This window comes from Strix uralensis, chromosome 2 (assembly GCF_047716275.1).
Source record: "Strix uralensis isolate ZFMK-TIS-50842 chromosome 2, bStrUra1, whole genome shotgun sequence".
NCBI classification, from domain to species: Eukaryota; Metazoa; Chordata; class Aves; order Strigiformes; family Strigidae; genus Strix; species Strix uralensis.
In genome coordinates, this window is record NC_133973.1 from 43,856,426 (window position 1) to 43,881,372 (window position 24,947).

The following is a 24,947-nucleotide window of genomic DNA, read 5'->3' on the forward strand; positions in this document are numbered from 1 at the left end:
TTCCTACTAGTCCTACTGCTAGGTTGACTCCTCAAACTCTTCTCACCCAACTCCAGAAATTATTTTGACTTCTAATGAGTTTATAAGCTGTAGATCAGAAGTGGCACCCTTGCCAACTCAGTGACGTTTTTCTTCTCAGAGGATATATTCCCCTCAAAAATCATGGCAGATATTTCACACTTGAAAATCATGCTTTGGAGACGGTAGAGGTAGAAGCCATCTGTGGGAGATGTCAGTCTGTTTTAAATCCATAACTGTTTTACAGAGAGCCACAACAATAAGAGATGGCACAAAAGATGTGTTAATTTTCTCTAGATCATGCCTCTTCCCTGACACCTCTTCTTCTTTTGTTTAATTACTTGAAGGGAACCCACAAGGAAAGATACATCTGTGTTAGCCTTTCAGTTCACAGCAACAGGATGTTTTTCGGGTGTCTCTCCTGATCATCCCTGCTTACTACACTTTCATTTATATCACACAGCAGTCCTGGAGTGCATGAAATGCATCTCTTCTGGGTGTAACTTAACTTGAGAATATTTTCCAGATGTTCATCTAATGTTCTTCAACCATTAATGGGTGTTTAAGTTCATGGGAGAGAAATAGAACTACTCATAAGCAAAACATTAATGGGTGCTCGTACTGTGTGGATGCTGGGTCCTCACCACCAACCATTTTGCTTTACGTGCCTACTCCTTTTGTGTCTCGCTAAATGCTAATATAGATAGATCATAGCACCCAAATTTTTGTAACTCTTCCTGTGAAAAAGGACGCATCTTGTTTATTCTAACAAGAATTTGCATTTTGTGGGAACTGCATTATGTCAACAGACAAGTATAAGGTAGAGAGCTTATTACAAATACAACCAGTGTTAAACTAGATCCAACTTAGAATTTAAATTATGTGTCAGTGTCTCCTTTATTAATTTTCTAATTATTTATTTAATTAAAAGTAAAAAGCATATACTCAAGAATATTTTGTAGTTATGTAATTTGGCAGTTGAAGACAGTGACACACTGTTTTCATAGCTGTGGTACTTCATTTTTCATAAATCCTAAAATAAACTGTAATCTGAATATTTTTATACATGGCTGATACTTGCATCATGTTCTCAGAAATTGAGTAACCTGAAGTTATGAATCATGCCCTAAGACCAATTTTTAGAATATGCTTTTATAACAATTGGTAGCATAAAAAGTAACATTCTGTAAAGAACCATGGCAACATGGTTTGTGGAAGAAAAACAAATCTGGGAAGATGGTAATTATTAATCACTCTAACTAAAAGCAGTTTGGCAAATAATTCAGACCAGAACATATTTGTATAGCCCATTACAGAAAAGAAGAAAAAAAAAAAAAAAGAAAAAAAAAAAAAGAAAAAGGACTTATCAAAAGAAAGATAAATTATTAGAAATACTAGAATGCGAGTGAAAATTTCTGATAAATATATAGCAGCTGCTAACTCCCTCCTCTCTTCCCTACAGATGCATGAATCAGTTCTGTGATATAACAGCAGGAAGCTAATGTAGATCACAAAATGACAGCTGAGCTGTCACTAACTGCCATGGAACAAAAATGTAAGGTTAGATCTAAACCAAGTAATTAGAGAGGTGTTTCATCTTTGCTAGATGAGTGGTCATACATATGAAAAATAACTGTCAAGTGAAGAAAGAGAATAGCATTGTATAATTAAACTGCTATGTCCCTTAGTCCATAACTGCTGTTGCTAGCCCTGTAGCTTATGAATCAAAATAAGAGGGGTTTTGCTCAACCATTAAACACAGCAAGTCCACAGGAAAAGTTATTTTTTTTAAATTTGGTCACCGATGGTATCTGGAGTACAGATTGTATAGCTTAGTGAATTAGCTATTAAAGTAATGTCACTGAAAGAAAAACTTAATGTTTGAACTCTGTTCCTTGGATATACGTCTGAAATGATTGTCTTTCTAATCAGTGGAACTTGTGCTAGATTTTCAGCTCAAGACAAAACATGGTTGTATATATACTCTGTAGGATTGGGGTTTTTTTTTGTTGTTGCGTTTTTTTTTTTAATAACTAGGAGAGGAACATGAAAGAGAACAGTGAGAGTTTCTTAAAAAAATATAGTTATCTTACATATAAATTTTCAAACTGTGTTTGGAATTTTTCTGCAGAAGTATAACCTTTAAACCTGTCTGGCCATTTTTCTGAGTTGCCAGGAAAATTGGTGGTACTGTCACTGGTTTTCCCCATAGTGATTAATGTGGATTAGTGAGTAGTGGAAACTCACTGCTTTCCTTGTGTAATACAAAGAAAAGGAAGAAGGGATCTTTATTATTCGTTCCATTGCTATGAATTTTGTCCATCTATATAACAGGAAGCTGCATCTTTTCCTTAAGACTAATTTGGCAGGGGTACTACTGCTCTCACAAAATGTAGTGATATCCCTGCTTCTCTGAAATAATATTGCTGTGTTCCTGTGATCAGAATACTATTTTAAAATATCAGAGTGAAATTCAAATACTATTTTATAGTTGTGCATCTCTAGAACATGGGTTGAAGCAGCTAGCTGTTCTTTTCTGCTGGATTTCTATGGATAATATGCTTCTGAAACAGTAAATGATAATTAAATGGTATCATTACAATGAGCAACAAGTTTATCCACACATACAAACATTCTCAAACAACATTTGAATGAGGAAATTCAAGTAAGTATATAAAACTAGTTGATTAAAGATTTGGTCTGAAAACAGATTCTGTGTTGAAGTTTGTAAAATGCTGTTAATTCTGGAATTACTTGCTTTAAATGATACAATTTTAGTTGATATTTTTACTTTAGGCTAAAACCCTACCTATTTTAGATGGCTTGACCTATTGAAACAGGAATCCAGATCTTTCCTCTTTTATTTGAATCAGAGTAAGGAATGACTATGTAGTTGTGACAATATGAACATATCTGTGGCACTTGCTTAATCATCATCTTCACTAGAAAGGAGGAACTAGTGTCTGTTACTGTCTGAAGTAACTGTTCATCAGCCTTTTTAAAGCAAATTTGCTGCTTGATTTTAATTCCTGGTAAAACGGTATACGAAAATCATTGCAACTGAAATCTTAGATAACTAGGGAGAAGGTAAAGTCTAGGTGAGCATAGAGACTACATTAGTTTAATCTCTAGAACTAGTTGTATAAAAGGAACCTAAAGGTCATACAATTAGTTCCCTGCAGCAGATATTTCTACTGAACAAATTCTAGCTAAAGTTGCTTGAGAGAAATGTGGAGTAAAAATTAGCACTACTCATTTCACACGGAAAGAGATAGTGAACTCAGTAATTATTAATTTATATGTTTCTCTGCAATTTAGAAAGAATACTTTATAAAGAATTTTAACAGTTCAAAGGAACTATCTGAGAAAGCAGGAAGCTTTCAAAAGTCAGATTACAGTTTGTTCATGAATATTTGTTATTCATTAATTAAATAACACTTCCAGTTATTATGAGTTGTTTGTATGTTTGCAGGTATTTTTAGTTCTAAATGCAGAGAACTGTATTTTTTAATTTTACCAATTGGTAATTATTAAGTATCTTCAGCCATTGACAACATTGTAACAATTTACAATTTTTAAAAAATTATTTTTTGGTCACTGTATTCTTTGGTGTTTACGTGGACTTTGAACGGGGAACAGTAGTACAGAGGCTGAACTTAGGCTGATAAATTCAGGTTCATTATCTCAGATTGTTTAGAAAAATGAACTGTAACAGTTACTTTGCCTTGCAAATATTGTAATGGCTTTATTCAGTTCGTATGTAGAGGTCAAGAAGTAAGCTGAATCTTAAGGTTTTATGTAAAATGTCTAAAAGGCTGACAGTTATTGCTTTGAGCACACTTACTCTTTAACCGTTGTCTATTTCATGGAGAAAACTCTAAGTGTATATTGGTGGTTCACTGAGTCAAGAGACTTTCTAATCTATCCGTATATTTGAAAAATTGTATTGGCTGTCTTGAGAGAAAGTACCTAATATGTGAGCTCCAAGCAGGATCTGTACAGCAGGAGATAAGCCAGAGGGGAAGGTCTGTTTTGAACAGAGAATTATTAGTTTCTGTTTTAATAAAACCAAATGCCTGGAAGGGATTGAGTTTGGTTTCCACATAAGTGTGAAGACAAAAGTTTTGTCTATTCTCTGCCAAATCTTTCTCTTTCTCTCTCTCTGTCTCATCCTTGAGAGCCACATGAGGACTCAAAAGTTGGTAATGTAACTCTGAAACATATGCTGCCCGCCCTCACTTCCATGAGAGTTGTTCTTGTTGAGTTGAAACTTGTGCCACTGTTGTCATTTGTAACGGCTCCCATGTCTGTGCCACTAGTGCACTGCTTCTGCACTCTTCAGTGGTGATTTTAAAAGATGACTGTTACAGTCTTCACACTTAGAAAGATGTTTACATGCAGATCTAAGAATAGGCAGGGTGTTTCCATTACTGGTTCCAGCTCTTTCCAACCTTCAAACCTCCTCATTTTTTCAGTCTAGAAAAACGAATGCAACAGTCTGTGTGATCCGTACACAGCAGATGGTGACTGTAGGATGAATATAACAACTGAGAAACACTTCATTGATATTTAACCAAGTTTTAAAATTGAAATCTCACGAGGATACCTTTTACTCTATAAAAGATATAGCACGAAATAATGGCTCATGTCCAGATACATGGATATGCCAAAAAATGTATATTTCAGGTGGTTGTAATAGCAGTCCTCTCCCTGACAAGATGATCTGCCAGGTACTCAAAACTGAGCACAAAGGAATATGGAAAGATCAGTATTTAAAGGGCTTTATATTGTTACTCATAAATCCATGGTTCTCTGATAAACACTTTCTTCCATATCTTTTCCATACCAACCCATATAGAGGGAGAGGCTGCTTTCTGGGTGTCAACATACTAGTTGGACTGCATAGAGACACCCAGAGAAGTGCAAGGGTGGGCCTTGGTTCAGACTGCTCTAATTTTAGCTCTTTCAGAGGTTCTAGTATCAGATATTAGTCAATAATAGCATATATTTTGATGTTAATATTATCAATAAACATTGTTTCTGATACAGTGAGCTTGCATGACTTTTTTAGAGTAAATACTAAGGGCATGTATGGGACAAATTGCTAATACAGATACCTCTAGTATGTCACATATGTCATACAAAATCAATAATGCAGCATTTGTTGCCGTATGTGAGAGTAATCTGTGAGAAAACTTCAAGGACTTAAAAGTTAACTTTGCTTGCCACAACAACTAAGAATGAGGTTGTTTTCTTTTTAAAGTTTATCTGTTCTTTTAAGTCATAGTAAGGCACAGAACTAGATAACTCTTATAGAGGCTGTTCTTTCAGATTTATATACATTTATGTTTTCAGGAAAGCTATGAACATTTAAGAAATTCTCTTTGCGTTATAATACTGATACTCTCTGGCTCCTGAGACTGCAGAGATATGCCAAAAATAAAAGTTGGATTTAAAAAAACCCAAGTGTCTAGGATATGGGAGAGGAAGTTTTTTATCCGAGGCATTTTACCTGTCAATATTAACTTATTTGTACTTTTCTACTCTTGGAAAATTCAGGAGAAAAAGTTATTCTCAGTAAAAACACTGACATTTTCAGTTTTGTTCTAGAATTATCTCTACCTCTATATGTTTTATGCCAGCGTCTTCTAAATTGCCAAGAAACATGCTTCTTTAAAAATATCTTTTTAGACCTACAGAATAAGAGAGTTACAGGAGGAGCAAGATCTAAGACAGTCAGTTAATTAACATTTTATCTCTGCTGATTGAGTAACTTGATGCTAGGTGGTGTAGCTGAGATGTAAATTATCTCATTAGTATGCTCATAAAAATTCAATAAAATGAAATATTATCAGAGTTGGTTACTAGTTTTAAAAAGTAAAGAAGTACTTTTAGTTAGCTCATACCAGCATGAGCTGGAAATGGGGGCACATAGTAGAGTATTTGCTTCCACAAGTGTAGCAGGAGTCACTAAAGGTGATGGAAGTATTGTAATAATTAGTCATTACTGCTATTCTACCGTAGTACCATTAGGTTTTTACCAAGTATTTCTGAAAGTCTTGGAAGCGCTGGAATATGTGCAGTGCGAGTCACTGCGTTTTCCTGATCAGTTCTGAGTGAGCTGATACCTCAGCATTTCACTGATGTAGTCTTTATCATGTTTGTAGTTTCATGCCACAGGAGCTTTCTAACATCACCACATCAGATTTTCAGTCCAGGACAGTATGCCCATGGTGCAAATATCAGTTTCAATGTCTAACAGGGTAAAATAAGTGCTATTAGAATAGGTTCCTGGAAGTAATTATGTTGTTTCAGTTGCTGACTCTATTATGAATATGCAGAAATCATCAGCACTCACCACGCTTTCCAAAGTCTGTTTTAATCTCTTAGAATTATGAGTGTATGGCTCTGTTGTAACTATTGTAACTTCATATAGCACTTGAAAACAAATCAGCTGTTTGTTGTAGCATTATATGAGTAGATACAATTAGCTCAGGAACTAAACTTTGTAGTTCTGTATACATTCAAAGTCCAGGGATAAATAGTGCACTTCTCTGGTAAATAAGAGAGTGACAAAGATTTGCTTAAATACTTAACCTGACTGACATTCACAAAGATCTCTGTGGGTAAGATTTAGTCTAGATCTGAGACAAATAATTGAAAAAGATGGGTTTTGCTAATTGTCTACTTGATCCATCAGAAGCTATTTGGAAACTGAAAGTACCCTAAATTTACATCTCCTTGACTTCCCTGAAAGAAAGGACTGGTTACATATGGCGATTGTAACTATTCTGAAGCTGATTTTGGTCAAGTATCTCTGTGTCATGACATGCTTGAAGAAGAATTCCATATTACCTTTCCATGCGACATAACTGACTCTCTGAAAATGCAGTAGTAACTGATAGCTCTCTTGACTTCATTATCCAGGAGCAGTACATTTCTAACTTAGAAATGTTACACTTTGTAGTGCTTTTATTTATGTGATACTGACCTTAAGTATTTAGTTCTGGCATTGTGGACATGACTGTCTGTGAAGGAGATAAGACATTCTGAAAAAAAGAGAAATGTCTCTTTTTGAGAGATGCAGCATGGATTTACTGAAGTGTCAGTCATACAAAATAGTCCTTTTGAAAAGGACTGTAAATACGTCTATTGATTTGATTCAAACTATGTTTTCCATCATTGACAGCTCATATATTACATGTATCTGCACAGCAAAGTGACCTATAAGAATGATGAATAGGACCTGTATTGAAATCTGTCAGCTGCCGAGTCATGCTTTCCAAAAATGTTGTTAATAAAGTAGATGTAAATGATTTTCCTGTAAAATCCTCTGAAGATTAATTTGATCCTTTGTTACATCAATGCAGTGGCAGATACCTCCTTCCAGAGTGGTAATGGAAAAGATTAACCTACTGTTATATATTTTTAGTAGTTCTCTCTAACCTGATTCAGGTTGGATAAGCCAGGTTACTGTATATGGTGACTTATGCAACTGAACTGATAACTGAAAGTACCAACTTGAGGTTGGCGAAAAGTAGCTGTACTTGATAATTTCTTCATCTTGAACTGCTGGATCTGAAAACGAAATCTGCCTGTGGTCTCAGGAGGATGGAGGATTATTGAGCTTCAGTCTACATGGATTCAGAGGTGGCCTTGATTTCAAATGCACAGGAATATTCATTAAGATGTAAGCATAGTTATTACTTCCTCAGTTATGGGAATTTGGGATATTAATTTGACTTTGAGTCAGTCTGTATCCCCTTGTCAGGTATGGTTTTTATAATTATCTTAATATAGCATTTCTCTTGTAATTCAACTTGTCTTTGCTATAACTTCTTCTATCTATCTGTACCAAACCAGAAACATTATACAGATGGACAAAACTGGAGTGCACGGAAGTCCAAATATGTGCATGTTATTTAGTTCATTAGCTTTTCCTATATATGTTATAAATTATGGTAATATCACTTTGGTGTGGGTTTCTCAATGTGCATGATTTCTTTTGGTAGAGCTGAGGACATCATAGATAGCTTCAGTCACATAATATAATGCTTTTGCAGTCCCCTCCTTTTCTTCAATTTCAGAAAGACTTTTTAGCAGTCATCTATTGCAAAACATTGTTTTCCCAGTTTGTTTGCTTGGTACAATGTCTAGTCTCTATTAAGAGGTTAACAGTGTAATAATTTTTAGTCCATTAGATTAGAATTATTTTAATAATTTATGAACTAATCATCTCCGTATTCTGTTTTAGAGCATTATTACTTAGGCACTAATGTACATTTCAGGTAAAAGAAATTTAATTAAGTGTGATTATTATATGTAAATTTATATGTAAATTTACACCTGAAACTCATTGCACTATTAGCCTCTGATATTAAATGTCCCGTGCACATTTTTTTCTTCTAGTTAGTTTCCTGTACTGTAATTGTGATAAGAATGGATTCCTTACTAAGCAAGTTTTACAAATATATAATTTGCTTAAGGTGTTTAGTCCTGGATTTCAAGTAGTTCAATTTGCTGTTCTGATAAACACTTAGCTGTTGATGAACTGTTGGTACCTTTTTGCAAACTGATATTTTGTAAGGCAAAATATGCCAAGTAAAATGGGAAAATACAGTATCAATATAAGGGCAATGCTGTGATTCTCAGTCGTCATAACTCTACATGGAATGGAGAGGGTTATCTTGGCAATTAGTTTACATCACAGTGAGGGGAAGAAAAATATGGCTTGTACGGTGAGGGAGATGGTTCACTTCACCAAAATCTGCTACATTAACTTACGAGTGACTAGGAAGCTGGAAGGACTCACCCTTTCAAGACATAGGAGGTAAGGACATCCATGTGTCTGAATGATCACTGCGGGAAAGGCCCAGCTGTGTGGACATCTGGGTCTGGATTAGAAGTGTGTGTGGAGAGGAGAAATGGTGAGGTGAAGTGCATGTTGGAGGCAACGTTCCATCAAGCACTTCAGGAGCCACCTCTGATTTTTAAAACTAATTTGATGAAACTGCACTGAACTACATTCAGCACAACCCTGAAACTCTGTCATCAATTCTTCTGATAACTCACTTGAGCTGTTTTGTTCCAAGAAATGGAAATGAATAATACTGAGGATACAACAGGAGACTAGCTTAACTCCTACTACTGACATAGTGACACACTGATGGTGACATTGAAAGCTCTGATCATTTTGACCCTATGAAATATAGAAGGTCAGGATCTATTTTTTCAGGCATATTGCCACCTTTGAGTAGGCAACATTCCTGCTTGTCGTTAGGTGCAGCACAGAGAAAGAAGGCACTTTTTACTTGTCAGTTTAGATAAACAATGATGTGGACAAGGACCTACAAAGGGAAGAATTTCTGCTGCATTATCTCACCAGACCTATCAAAATAACTTTCTTACCACTTACCTGACTTGAAAATTTGCTTCTATAGCAATAGTCTGGCAAACATGGGAGCAAGTACAAATGCTTTCTCCTTAAGGTTCGTGGACTGGAAAAGCTGCAAACAAATGCAGAATGAATGTCATCTCCTTAATTAAACTGGATTTTAATTGAAAACAATTCTTCTAAAGCATTAAGAAGTGTAGTTAGTCTCTTAGAAGCTTTGGTAGATAGTGCTTTTACTGACACCAGATGATGGTTAGAATAGGATTATTATGGAAGTTTGAACACAGAGAAGTGTTATACACAGTAGTTTTAGAATGTGTCCATCTTCCTATAAGCTATCTTGTCAAAGTTGAAGGAGGATTATTTGATAGTTCAGTGCAGTGTATACATTAATAAAATGTAAAATTACATATTATAGACTTAAATCCTTTAGGTCCAGTTGCTAAATGAAGAATGTAGAGAATGGGATGATGAGAAAATCTTTGGTATAAAATATGTCAGGAAAATATTTCAGCAAACAGGTATAATATCACAGAAGATCAGTTGATGATGGAGAGCATTTTTTGATGCAAAGTCTTGATAACGGGATATTACACTTCTATATAGGCCCAGGCTATTAGTGTAGGATAAAGTGTAAGCAGTCAATTGTTTTTTCAAGTTACACAGAGAATAAATGTTATCTCATATTTACATTTAATTTAATTTTATTTTACCTTATGTTAGATTATTTTAAATTACCTGCACTGGACAAGAAGTGGATTTCAGCAAGTTCTAAAGGAATAAAAAATGATATATTGCACCAGAATAGCTCTGTCTTGGGTACTGGCAGTCTTGGTACAAGAAGCAGTTTGAGGAATGAGATTAATTATTTTATTTTTTCAACTTTTATAATTAATTTTCCTCTGTCAAAATGTTTATAAAAAACCACAACACTGAAATGTAGCTATAAATTAATGACTATAAATGTGTTTGGGACGTGCCCGTATTGTTAGTCCTTTGTATTCTTTCTGATAAAATGCTACTTTCAGGAAAAATAGTACTCTTAGCAATTGCATGGGCATTTTGTTATTTATCCTAGTACTATGCCTCCATAGCAATCAATTAAGGCCTAGAAATGTACAATATATATACTTTCTGTTGATAAATATATATCCGCTCTTATTACCATCCATGAAGTAGCAGATCTCTGAAACATTTATAGCAATTCCAAGGAAATTTCCTGGAAATTCCAGGGAAATACATAATCCTAAGCATTCATTTTATACTGGTAAGAGAACACTATTTTACATTTAGCTAACATTTGCAATATAAATTCTCCTTTGTGTACAAGGTTACAAAGGCTTCTTTGACAGTTGCTGCTTTTTTTCTAAATAAGCAGTCCAATATTTCCTTTTTACTGTAAAAGTATTTCCTCAACACAGCATGTAGATGTTTTACTATAAAATTGTTATGAAGCCTTTAGCAATAAAGTGGTACATAGATTTAGAAATTTGTTTACATCGGTAAAAACTATTAATCTGAATTTTAAAATATTTCACAGCAAATTGAAAACCCATCTTACTGATGCAAGGCACTTGAATGATTTAAATTGTTGGTGTAATCTTGCCATCTGTAGAACATTAAATGTGTTTTATGTGTGTTCCAGTAGTCATTTTCTATAGACGTAAATAGATAGAAATTTACCAAATCATAGGCAGGCTCAAAGAAGTGAGACAGCTGTGTGTGGGGTTGTAAAGTATTTCACGTTCATTTTTTAGTATATTATTAATTTTAATAGATATGTTATCTTTTTCTCCTTTCATATTGCAATTTGAATTATTTACTTTTTATAAAAAAGTGTATGGTAAAATTTTTCTCTGAAAACCAAATCACCATATGTTTAAAAAAAAGCAACCTGCATTTTGAAATCAACTGCTTAGTTAGAACAAAGGAAAGAGACCAAAATAGGGATAAATATAGATATAGAGAAATAAATATATGTATTTGGTTTTGGATTTTCCATATTTTATATAGATGAACATATATGAATAGAAAGTACGTATTTTAAACTGCAGATATGCATCCTGAATTGTGACAGTGGATTTCCTTTAATAATATATTCCTTCCTGTCTGTTTAAAGTGTTTTGTTTCATAAAGTATATTCATATTTACACAGATAGGTACATAAGATGGAGTTACACTATTTTTACCCTTACAGCAAAGAAGGGGCTCACTGGAACACTGCTGAAACATAGCAGTGTTTCAAGGGCTGCTCCAGAATGCAGTGTAGGAACTGTGCAGAGTGAGCTGTCGCTGAGCAACTCCTGTTCATCTTAAAGGTGTTCCACGTGTAAAGTATGCATATTTATATAATCAGGCCATAGTTTGTCTCCCTTTTATTATTGTAACTGGAATTTAATATGCATCTTTAATAGTAGACATGTTTTCCAGACGGTCAAGAAAAGATGGTCCTTGCCTGAAGTGTTCATAGACTTTAAACAGAAAGATATGGAGATGACTAGTAAAAGAAATGGCAAAAAGGAATGAGGGAGGAAATGTTTATTGTGGTGATGTTTTAATGTCAAGTATTATGATGTAACTTAAAAATTAAGAGGAACAGATCCTGCAGAATTCAGCCTGAATCATTTGCCAGTTTGCAAAGTGGACATTTTCAACTGTCCGTTCTTGACTGTTGGGAGATGGCTTTGGAGGGTTTACCTGGTTGGGACTACAGCAGATCTGCCTGTAAGGTGTATTTTGGAAAACCTCAGCCATATCTTGGAAGGTGAAGTAACTTGTTAGAATGCAGACTGGCCAGGAAAACTTGAACTTTTCCTTATTTATGGAATTAAAGAGTTTACATTTTGAAGATTGTGTGAAATGTCTCTTGCTGCAACTTTTCTGAGTTAGTTCACAGATCAAACAAAGGTGCAGCCTGTGTTCTCATAAGTGTAAAGAGGAAGATATTTTATGTGTAATGACTCATAATTAATTTTGTGGGTTTTTTTTTCCAGGATACTATGGAAATTCATATTCCCATCACTAATCCTGCAGATAAAATTCTCCAGCTGAGTGTGGTGCTGGAGAATCAGTCACTTTGTGGACAAAAGGCTTTCACGCTTAGGCCCAAAGAAACATTTTTGTATCAACTAAAGTTTTCCCCAGCTGTTGTTGGCACTTCATATGGAAGGTAAGTTGCAGAGTTTTGATTCTTGTGGTTCTGGCTCTTGTACTAATAAGTGAACCACTTTAATTGAAACCTCAGTCACTTGAGGTAGATATTGGCCTAAGAAAAACCAGTTAATAAATGGAATTTAAAAAATTTCCAATTTTAAATATATTGTATCCCAAACAGCAACTTTCTTCTGAGGGGAAAAACCTGACTGACAGGCAGTAGAATAACCCGTAGTTATTCTAATTCACTAGAACTCAGTGACCAATGTTTTAGAAATTTATTTCACTTAATATTAGAAGTTCTCTCTGAAAACTTCAGATTAATTCCTAGTTTTGTAAATTTGTAACTTCCATAAAAGGAATAACATGATTTCATTTTTCTTCTGGGAAGGAACAAAAATATAACTACACAACTAAAAACAGGTGAAGAACTCTTTAACAGTCTTCACATAAATCCATTTAGCTTCAGAATCTTCCATTAATCAATGATCTACTAAATTAATATGGAGAGGTTTTAAATTACAAATTTTTCATTACATTGGAAATCACAACAAAATCATGCAGGTAGGATAATTAACAATACAAAGACAGATGACCTCTTGGTCTTAGTTTCAGTTGAACCAGTTCAGCAACTAACTGAAGAGTGTAGAATTGCAAAACATACTTTCCTGGAATTTGGTTAGCAAGGCATTATTTAATTGAAGGGCTGATTGAAAAGCAATTCCCTGTTTTTTAATTATATAAATTGACTGGCAAAAATATGAGGATGGGGAGGAGGGTGGAGTGGTGGTTTATGAGGAGGGCAGAGACAGATGACTTGTGTTCAAAGACCCAATGTTTACAAAGCCAAAGTCCATGTGTTTCAACATTTTGTTCAATTTGCTTGTATTGATTTTTCCAAAGACCAGAATAATGGCAGGTATCATTGTACAATACCACTTTCAAGCAATACTATTTTATAAAAATGAGTACTGTTATCATGCTATTAAATATTTTTTTCTGTGGGACTTTGTAGAACTTATGCATTCTGAAGCTGTAAATGAGAATAAACCTCATCTTTTCATGCCAGATATTATTTCTGGTGTTTTTGAAGTGCAGAATTTCCAAATAACAAAATAAAGGGTTTTTTAACTGGCAAAACTTTGGGCTCAGCCAATTGATAGACTGGGACTTAGGGGGATATATGCAAAGATGACATAAAGCACACCTGTACATGTTCAATATAATTATGCAGTACTGTACTAGAAAGCTGTCTAATAGCTGCTTTAAATTGCAATAGCTCCCAAGGACTACAGTTACAGCTGGAAAGACGTACTTCCACATTACATCTACACTATTACCTTTTTTTTCTGAAACCATGCTCTGTTTCCTTTGCTATGGTAGCAGCTGGGAAGAAATGTTATAAAAGTGTTTGTCGCAGGTGTACCTTTTCAAATGGATGATTCTTTCCTAAGCTGTTTTATGCTCACTTTAAAGGCTCTGTTGGCACAGAGGATAGTCTGGAAACATAAAGTCATGGAGCAGACATAGTTATCTATCATTTAGAATGAGAACTGGTCCTTAGTGGGTCATGGGTTTGCACGGTGCATTTCATGTAAGTTTTTATATGCTTACAGTGCTTTGGTTTAATATTATGACTCTGCTACTCAAAAACCCCAAGAAATAGAAGAAGAAATCTGCAATAGGAAAGGAATGTGTTAGAATGTCTGTCACAGAAATATACTGCTGTACATATCTCACCTAGCAGCAAGCAATTTTCAGTCATGACAACATTTGATTGTATATCAAAGCAGTATATCGAATATTCCTTTGAAGCATATCTCTTTGTCATGCTCATATAAATGTGTCTGTATCTATTCCTCAATTTTCATCTCTAGATTTGAAAAGATTTTCCTTTATAAAACTAACTAATATTATTTCTGTTTCTTTGTCCTTTGAGTTCAAAATGTCTAAAAAGAAAATACTGACACTGAAATGAAATTAAAGCTTACTCTTGTAAGTTAGCAGTTGAAATGCTTTGAGCTGTATTTTAAAAAAACCCACAAAACAACAAACCCAAACAAACAAAAAGCCAACAAACAACTTTTTATGCTAAAAAGTTAAGAAAGGTGAAGAAGCGGTTTTGTTGCATCAGTAATTATAAATATTATTAGTTTTGGTAGCTGAATTCAGATACCAGCAAGAAGTATTACAGGAAAACTGGGAGCTAATTAAAGAACTCACCGTGTTGAACTCATTAGGCTTTTCCTGAATTTTAATCTGTATATTTTTTATTGTCTGCACAAATGCTGTGTTATATTAAGCTTATGATTCTGTTTTTAGTGTCATATTCCTGTCAGATATCATTGGAGAGTTTTGGTATGCACTGAAGTTGATTGTAGAGAAACCATTGCCAACTAGTCTACCTGAAATAGAATGTGAGCTTGGAAAGTAAGTATGTAGTTCATAGTGCTGAACTTGGTCACTGGTTTGAAGTATCATGGAAAACATATGAAGAGTTTACATCAAAAAGCCAGAATAGTGCTGGTTTTGTACTAAAGTAGTTTGCAGATAATTTTAATAGATATGGGTGAAATTCTCTTTGGAGAAAAAAATTGAAATGGAATTGTAGCCTATAGGTAGGCTTCCTTTGAAGTCCTTATATAGAAATCACTCTGAAAATACTGCAGACTATAATAATACATATCCGTAATACAGAGTTCTGTAGGTTTGTTTTATTTTCTTTTTTTTTTTTTTTTTTTTTCCCCTCTTTCTGTACTAGGAATATATCTGACAGTCCTGCTTTACAAATGTTTGTTATACCAGTTAGCAATTTCTTTTAACTTCTCAAGAAATGGCAAAGTAATACAACTTCTATCCAGCAGATCCTGGGGGTAGACATGGTTGGAACACTGCAAGTGTTAAGAAAATGAGCTACTTAGAGCAGACAGAGAAATGAACCCAATTCAAATTTTTGTCTTCCTTCAACAACATTTCATCTTGCATTTTGATAGCATAATTTTCAAGACAGAAATCAAAACTTTTAGGAAAAGACTTTCAAGAATGCCAGAATTTCAGTAGTGCTTTTCCACTGCCTAGTAGTAGGTTCTGTGGACACTGCTCTTCTGAATGATAAATTCCACTTACTTCTGTATATCTTATCTTTGACTAAATCTATAATTAATATACATTACAGACTGAGCAAAAAATGTTAGAGAGTACAATATGAAATTTCACCTGATTAAGTTTTTGTGGGTGAATATATTCTGCTGTTCATATATGATACACAGACCAGAGTTAATGGGCAATGCCTTTGTTACTATGTTTTTCTAAGAAAATCAGTAGGGCTGTCTATTTCCTGGTTTTTACTTTAAAATTCTGGGCTGTTTGGAGTAAAAACCATAATTTTTCTCTACTATGTAGGGTGACACTGTTAGTAATTAGAAATAACTTAAAACCTTTTCATTCAGACTATCTGGCATTCAGAATTTTCTTTAGCATGCACTACCTGTGAACTACATGTACTAATGGTCTGGCTGAGAATGGCAAGTCATCCTTTTCTACTGCATATAAAATGTATGTTGGAAAGGATTAGCTCCATTAACTACAACACTTGCCTGTCAAAATGATCATCTCAAATTTATTGGATTCCATTTCTTCAAATGAGATTTCTTTTCACTTTACATGTAGATGCATGTTATAATTCCTATGCATATGTAAATGAATTCATCTATATCTGCCCTAGGCAGATAGTGATGGAAGGACAGAGAAGTACTATTTAATTAATTATCAGCAACAGCAGCAACAATAATGTATAACAGGAAATTAACAGTAGTCTCTTTCATATATCTTTTTATATATGTATTATAAAACAGGATGACAAAACTGACAAACTTCTTCCTTTTGTGTCTGCATTATCTGCCATATTCTTGGTTTCATAAAGCCTCCTGCTTTTTGTTCAGTTATTTCCTTCAACACTCTCCTTTTTCCAGAAATTTACTTCTGTTGTGTCATCAGCATAATGTCCTCTTCTTGAAGTGCAAAATTTTTGACAATTGTAACCCATGATGGCATTGAGGTTACACTTAAATTACTGAGAATTACTCTACCTGCTGAAAAGATGAGCTAGTCCAAATCAATTAGCTTCATTAATGCATGCTGAATATGTAAAGTCAATGCAGGTAGAAGTTTATGTGTTGTCTGTTTAAGAAAGATATTAATTTGTTTTGGTTTGAATGGGTGTACTTCCTTGCTATGTTCCCAGAAACATATTGACTGCAAATGTCATAAAATGTTTAAAGCATTTCTGATTGGTGAAGCTTTGTAGTTCTTTAAGAGACTAACTTCCATTCTATCACCTTTTCCTTGAATGTGGAAGAAGCATTATCGTATGTGATATCTTTCCAGGAGTAATGTGTTTTATTATGTGCTTGGTGCATTCTTTTTGCTATCAATCTGAAAAATTCAAGAATTTTGTCCTTGAAACATCAGTTGAAACTGCATTAAGAGCCAAGAACCCATTGATACATTTAGAATCAATTTCTGATCAATTCTTGAAAGAGAAAAGAAGAAATTCTAACAGTTTATCTATTAATCCTTCTTCAGATACCCTAACATTTTGGGTTTATCACAGGCAGATCTGCTTCTTGTTTCTGTCAAGGTAGATTTATCACATCCTTTAGCATGTGCCTCTAAGCAAGGAAACCTTCTCCTTGATATTCTCCATCTTCATTTATCCATCCTGTTACGGGCTCCACAGTAGAGTCATTGAAGATGAGTCAGTCAAATCATGTTCACAGTGGTCTTGAATTTACTGTCATATGCAACATTTTTTTCTAGCATAACTGTGGTTGTCAATCTGTGTGGGGTGGCAGAGGTTCTTAATGGATTTTTATCACTTGGAGAACCTCTAAAAGTCAAATAGTTGCTTACTGAAACTTCAGATATTCCAACACAGTTTTCCCTTTGGCAAAGTGTTATGTATGAAAGAGACCAGACGAAAATGTAAAGGCTAGAAATGGTAAATGTGAAAAATGGGGATTATCAAGTGAATCTGAAGTTCTTGTGTGAAAATTTCCTGGTATTTCTCCACTCTCTGCAGTTGAGCCTTCAGTGATAGTCAAAAACAGGTCTACCACTCAGCTGCTGCAGATTTATATCACTGCATATGTTGGAAGGATCCCACCTGTACACAAGTTTTAGGGCCTGAAGTTACAGTTGTAAAGCTTGACTGAAATACTTTCTCTTCTGAATGTTGCTTTTTATATTTTCTTTTTCCTTACTGATTTAGCTATGATTAAAGGACTAATTTTTTCCAGAGGATAGATATGTGGAGCAATCTAGCAGTTGAGCTGCCACAACTTTGGCTAGAGGGGAATATCCATTAGGTAGATAAATTATGGCAAAACCAATATATGTATCTCATTTTTCAAACTTTTTTTATTTACTATTTTCACTGACTCACCTTGAGTCTCTTTTCTGTGTCCCTTGGTGTTATAATGAAAATGTGATTTATAGTCATATATCTTTGTTAAAGGCAAATAATATATTATTTTGATCAGAATAGAGGATTTTTTGGGAGTCTTACAAATAATTTTGAAAACTGTGCTCCCTTTTGAAGGTATCTTGTGTTTGTTTATTCTTTAATTAGAAAATAAAAGACAGCCTATAAAATGGAGTGCCAGCTGATTTAAAGCATAACATTTAGGCAATCAGCATACTCCAATCTTTGTTCTGAGACAGCCACAATACTCATTAAAATACATACTCTACATGTGCAACATAATGACTTACCATTATGCTATAATGAACAACACAACAATTGTACAAAATGAAACAGATTTTGAGTCTATGCAGAGGAAGAAAGAGGAGGGGAGCACGCAGAACCTCCATTGAAATGGCTGGTGTGGAAGTAAGTTTGTTTTGAGATCTCAAGGTTACAAGATGATCAAGAAGAATGGCTGCCTAGTGGCACTAAATCAAAAGCTATTGACAGAACCACTTAATTACAAGCTTTTCCTGTAAACCACTGCTTAGACAAAAAGGAGTTACAGATAGCATTTATCTGATTACCTTTAATTTCTGTCCATTGCTTTTCCTGAGGCAGACTATGAGTCCATGGATAGACTACAGAATAATAAAATATATTTTAAATTATTTTACTTTTTGGAACCAATTTTTTTGTTGGCCTTTGCACTCCGAATTATCTATTTGACTAAAATGTTTTATTCCAAAGTCAGATCTACAGAAAGTAAGGAAAGAAAGGTGAGACATAAATCTGCAAATTGGAGCCTAGGAATAAATATGAATCTGTGGTATCAAAGACACTAGGATTAATTTCCTCCTATCTAAAAGTTAAGCATCCAGTTAAAGGTATTAAGTTTAGGCTCCTCCTGTAGACAGTGAAAAGTGATTCCACATCCTAGTGATTGACATTAGGACCAGTTCTCCTTGTTGAGTATTGAGGGAGCTAGACAGTCCTTTTAACCAACTAACTTAAACCAACTTTCTGGCAACTGAAGTACAGCAAGACAAATTCTGCCCTTACAAGTAACCCAAGTATTAGAATGGTTATTACTACAAGTTTTTATTGTTATTAATAGTTATTAATAATACTAATTAATGCTATTAAATATGTGCCCATACTAGTGGGAAAATGCTAATGCAATAAAACATAATTCTTATTTTAAAAAGTACTAATTTTTCAAGAAAGAAAACAGGTGATGAATAATAAAATGCAATGGAAGAAGCTTTGTAATTAATAGTCATTGCTTATATGTATTTTTTCCAGATGTGCTTGTCTATACATACCTCTCTTGAATCCTACACATGAAACTCTGGAGCTAGAAATTGTTAACAGCAATCCTAGCAATTTTTCAACTGAGACTGATCCAAAACACCCTGTAAGTAAGATTTCTGTGCTTTCACAAAAGTGTTCAAAGAGACCCTTCTTTTCAAAACATATAGGATTGTGTATTGTACTGTGGGTTCAGAATGCATGACATAGTCTCAAGGATTAGAGGCATTATAAGTACGTATTCTAGAGATTTTATAGCTTGAGGACGAAAACAATTAAACTTGAAAAACAACGCAAGCTGAAGTATAGATTTTTTTTTTTTCCCCCCCTGGAATGGTTTGTGGAATGGTTTTGAGAAGGACTGCAGAGTTGGTTGCAAATAATATTCAGGAGATATTAGGAGGAGAAGTTGTAAACTAGCCAGCTGTATTAGAAGCTTCACAAGTTTCTAAGAATCAACAGGATAACTAGGTAAATATTTAGGTAAGTAGATAAAATGTTAATGTAAGAATATAAGTTGGCAGTTATAACCAACTTGCAGGGTCTATGAATAAGAATTTGATCAATTTGGCTGCAATAAAGCTTCAAGCAAATACCTTGAATCATTTTATTCTTCAAACTCACATTTACCCTGAGACTGATTTCTACCAAGAAAATCTTCATCCTGTTACTATTATGTACACTACATTTTCCTTCCCCATAACAGAAGCCCTTTCATCTTTCTGCCTAACATTTTCATTCTTTCAGGGGCTGAGAGTTGCATAGATGGGCTCAGCTTTCACATTTTCATGGAGATTGGCTGGAGTTCTAGATGGTCAGAATTCTCAAAAATATTTTTAACCATTGTTTACTAGTTAATAGTACAGGTCCTTTATAAACTCTTTGGATGTTTTTAGCAATTAATGCTATTAAATATGTGTCCTTTCTTTGATGGGGAGATGAGAAAAAGGGAGGATGCATGGAAACTGGTGCAAGGAGTTAAGGGGACCTCTTATTAGGATGTGAATATAGAAGCTTTAACATGAAAAAAGAAAATGAAGAAACCTGTTACGGACAGGAAAGAAATGGCAATTTCACCTTTTCTAGACACGAGGAAGATAACACAGGGAAGACATACACCAGAGCTGGTTGGTTCCTTCCAATCCAAACTATTCTATGATTCTATGATTGTATCTGTGCTAGTTGGTTTATAGTGGCTAGTTGGAGGAATATTGTAATAAGATTCTAAAATGAAACTGAGAAGATAGAAAACGGATTGTATAGGGAAAACAGAGGACTGCTATGAAGTTATAATATGTGCATTTTTGGCTTTCAGAAACTAAACAGCTTTCAACCTCAAATATAATAGTACAAGACCAAATGTTCTTAAAAGGGGCTCTAAAGAAAACAGCTAAAGGAGATCACACTTATTTACTGAACTGCCCTATATTTTACATACAGAGTATTACATTAAATTAAAAGTATAAACCATCTTGGAATACTGAGGGAATCCAGCCTCCTCAGCCAGAAGACAGAGACTGGGAGAACGACCCTCCCACAATCCAGGAGGAGATAGTCAGTGACCTGCTGCATCACACAGACACACACAAGTCTATGGCACTGGACGGGATACACCCGAGGGTGCTGAAGGAGCTGGCCGGGCTGCTCGCCAAGCCGCTTTCCAGCATTTACCAGCAGTCCTGGCTGACCGGGGAGGTGCCGACAGATTGGAAACTGGCTAATGTGATGCCCATATATAAGAAGGGTCGGAAGGATGATCCGGGAAATTACAGGCCTGTCAACTTGACATCGGTGCTCGGGAAGCTGATGGAGCAGCTCATCCTGAGTACCATCATACAACACATGCGGGACAATCAGATGATCAGGCCCAGTCAGCGTGGGTTTATGAAAGGCAGGTCCTGCTTGACAAACCTGATCTCCTTCTACGACAGGGCGACCTGCTTATTGGATGAGGGAAAGGCTGTGGATGTTGTCTACCTTGACTTTAGTAAGGCCTTTGACACCGTTTCCCAAGGCATTCTCCTGGCGAAACTGGCTGATCGTGGCTTGGATGGGCACACGCTTCACTGAGTAAAAAACTGGCTGGATGGCCGGGCCCAAAGAGTTGTGGTGAACGGAGTTAAATCCGGTTGGCGGCCGGTCACGAGTGGTGTCCCCCAGGGCTCGGTTTTGGGGCCGCTCCTGTTTAACATCTTTATTGATGATCTAGAGGAGGGGATCAAGTGCACCCTCAGTAAGTTTGCAGATGACACCAAGTTGTGTGGGAGTGTTGATCTGCTCGAGGGTAGGGAGGCTCTGCAGAGAGATCTGGACAGGCTGGAGCGATGGGCTAAGGCCAACTGTAGGAGTTTCAATAAGGCCAAATGCTGGGTTCAGCAGTTCGGCCACAACAACCCCCAGCAGCGCTACAGGCTTGGGGAGGAGTGGCTGGAGAGCTGCCAGTCAGAGAGGGACCTGGGGGTGTTGATTGACAACCGGCTGAACATGAGCCAGCAGTGTGCCCAGGTGGCCAAGAAGGCCAATGGCATCCTGGCTTGCATCAGCAATAGCGTGGCCAGCAGGGACAGGGAAGTGATCTTACCCCTGTACTCGGCACTGGTGAGGCCGCACCTCGATTACTGTGTTCAGTTTTGGGCCCCTCACTACAAAAAGGACATTGAATGACTCGAGCGTGTCCAAAGAAGGGCAACGAAGCTGGTGAAGGGTCTGGAGCACAGGTCGTACGAGGAGTGGCTGAGGGAACTGGGGTTGTTTAGTCTGGAGAAGAGGAGGCTGAGGGGAGACCTCATTGCCCTCTACAACTACCTGAAAGGAGATTACAGAGAGATGGGGATGAGTCTCTTCAACCAAGTAATAAGCAATAGGACAAGAAGTAATGGCCTCAAGTTGTGCCAGGGAAGGTTTAGACTGGATATTAGGAAGCATTTCTTTACAGAACAGGTTGTTAGGCATTGGAATGGGCTGCCCAGGGAGGTGGTGGAGTCCCCATCCCTGTAGATGTTTAAGAGTCGGGTTGACATAGCACTTAGGGATATGGTGTAGTTGGGAATGGTCAGTGTTGGGTTGATGGTTGGACTAGATGATCTTCAAGGTTTTTTCCAACCTAGATGATTCTGTGATTCTGTAATCTTTATTTTAGTTTGTCTTTTATGTCATGCATATTAACACATCTTCATACGTTATGTTAAAACTCAACAAGCTCTATTACTAATCATTTAATCAATTGGTATTTGAATAGGAGCTAAGAAAAGTAATGGATGTGAATTATATTAATAACCTAGGAGTATTATATGTTATGTTTGTCATTGGCATAGAGGTGGATTAGATTTAATTATAGTGACTTTTGGCTCCTGCAGATTGTATGTTCCCTTGTCCAGGATATTAAAAAAAAAAAATAATCTTCTCCTTTCAACTTTCCTGATTTATCACCAGAGATTCACCTATCACCAATAACTGCATTACATTGTTTAACAAAAGGCACATTCAACACTAATTGCAGTAATTTTCTTTCTTTTCTTCTTAATAGAATATTCAGTGCTATATATTTTTTATGTATTGAATTCTGAAATGTTGTTTGTGAATTACAGTAGTTCTTCCAGTTAAAGGATAGCTTTTGTGAATTTGCTATAAGCAACTACCTAGTATACATTTTATGTATTTGTCCCTTTATGAACTTTTTTTTTTTTTACGTTGCAGACCCATGTTTGTAGCGGTAATGTGATTTCCTTCACAGTTTTGATAACAAAGGCAGGGGGTGTTGTTTAAATACCTACTTCTCCTGAATATACTGCATCCTAGGTTTAGTCCCTCCATACAGCACTGTGTTCAACTTCCAGAAGATTACTGCTTGTTCTTATAAACTGTAACCTATGTTTCAGCAATTAGTTTATATTAATGCCTGTTTTAATGTCTTTGTGATGTGTGGAAGAAGTTTCCCGTATTAATTATTTAAGTTTCTGCGTTCTTTAAAGTAACTAATGCTTTCTTGTCAGCAGAAAAATTCTGATTTGAGCAATCCTCAGATAAAATGTAACAATAAAGAGCAAGTTATTAGAACAATAGATTGAAGACGGGATTGTTCAATTAGGATAGGTAGTGTTTGAAGAGAATTAGTAAAGTTATTTTAGAATTCTGCATAATTAATTTTAATATTTCATATAATTATCCATATTTGGGTTTATGTCATCTAAGATGTAGAGCTGCTGAAGACATTGGGCTGTCAGAAAATATCTCAAATGGATTTTGTCAGTCACTGACTTATATTAGCTAAACTAGATTCAACAGAAATATCAGAGAAAATTTTATCTTCCTTAGAGATTGCCTGAAATATTAAACAAAATTTTGACTAATATTTCAGAGTTTAATCATATTCATATATCATATTTATCATTCTTCCATGTGTGTGGAAGTTTGTTCCAGTTCCAGTTTGCAACAGAAGGCATTACTGAAATACCACAAGGGATTATTTTCTATAGATATGATTCAACTTCAAGTACTGACATCATTAATAATAGGCTTTCCTGAGGTCCAGTTGAATTATGTTTAAGTATTCCTGAACTTTTGGGTGCTTAATGAAGTCTAAATGGAATTCGAAGGCTTTAAATCTCATGTCAGCTTCATGTAAATTAGGAGCAGCTCCATTAACTTCTTTGTAAACTGATGAAAATGAGAAAAGTATATGTATCTTGTTAGCAGCTTTGCAATTGTATTCTAAACCAGCTTTAAATGGAAAGTACTGTCCTGGCTGTCTTTCAAGAATTTGATAAAAGTATTCAAGGATTTCTTTTAGTGTGATTTGGATTATCATTTCTTTTTTTACTCTTTTTAAGAAGCCATGCCTGATTTTTTTTCTCTTCTTGTCAACGTTACACTGTATGGGTTAACTTAACATCTTTATAAATGCTGACAAATTCTCTAAAAGTTGGAACAGAATTGAACTCCTATAAGTTTGCTGCAAAATTCCTAACTTCTTTTTTATTAGCATATTGGGCATTATGAGTTTCTGGGGGAACAGACATTGGGATGTTGAATTTTGTGTTTCTTTCCTAACCACAGCTTTCTTTATCTCTAGTAGAGAAGGATTCATGTTCAGCATTTAACAGATGAAAATTTTCAATCATCAGTGATGCTGTGTTCCCCAACGTAGTTCTTTCCTTCTATATAAATACATGGACAGATTTCACATGTATGTGTATTATATTTATACACACATATGTTTATGATGTAACTTAAATGTACAAAAAAACTCTTAGAAATGGGATCATCTGTATTGCCAAAAAGAAACATGCTTTCACTCAAATTTTTTAGCTTGCTATTCTCCTGGCTTATAACAAGCCTAAACCTTTTTCAGGAAGCTGTCTTCCATCCTGATTGGCTGTGAAACACATTTTATTGAGGAAAAATAACTTAATAAAGAATGGCTGGCAGAGAGGAGTGCAGTCTCAAAAGTCTCTGCAAGGTTTATTAGTTTGTTAATGACCAAGAATATTGTTTTGAACAGAGTAGAGAATAAACTTTTAGATTTAATGACAAATTTTCCTCCTTTGTTGGATTTATAGCAGGAATAATGCATGTATAGTTGCTCAGTCTTCTTCATACTCAATTTCT

The 24,947-nt window shown here is 35.3% G+C and overlaps 1 protein-coding gene across 1 annotated transcript in view; it reads left to right on the forward strand.

Annotated features, from left to right (window-relative positions):
• The window catches only part of CFAP47 (cilia and flagella associated protein 47), a 347,912-nt gene that overhangs the window by 236,646 nt on the left and 86,319 nt on the right, over nucleotides 1-24,947 (forward strand). Inside the window, exons 52-54 of the mRNA XM_074860922.1 lie at nucleotides 12,406-12,581; nucleotides 14,888-14,995; nucleotides 19,335-19,446. Coding sequence (XP_074717023.1) covers nucleotides 12,406-12,581; nucleotides 14,888-14,995; nucleotides 19,335-19,446 — 396 coding nt within the window. The remainder of the gene's footprint in view (nucleotides 1-12,405; nucleotides 12,582-14,887; nucleotides 14,996-19,334; nucleotides 19,447-24,947) is intronic.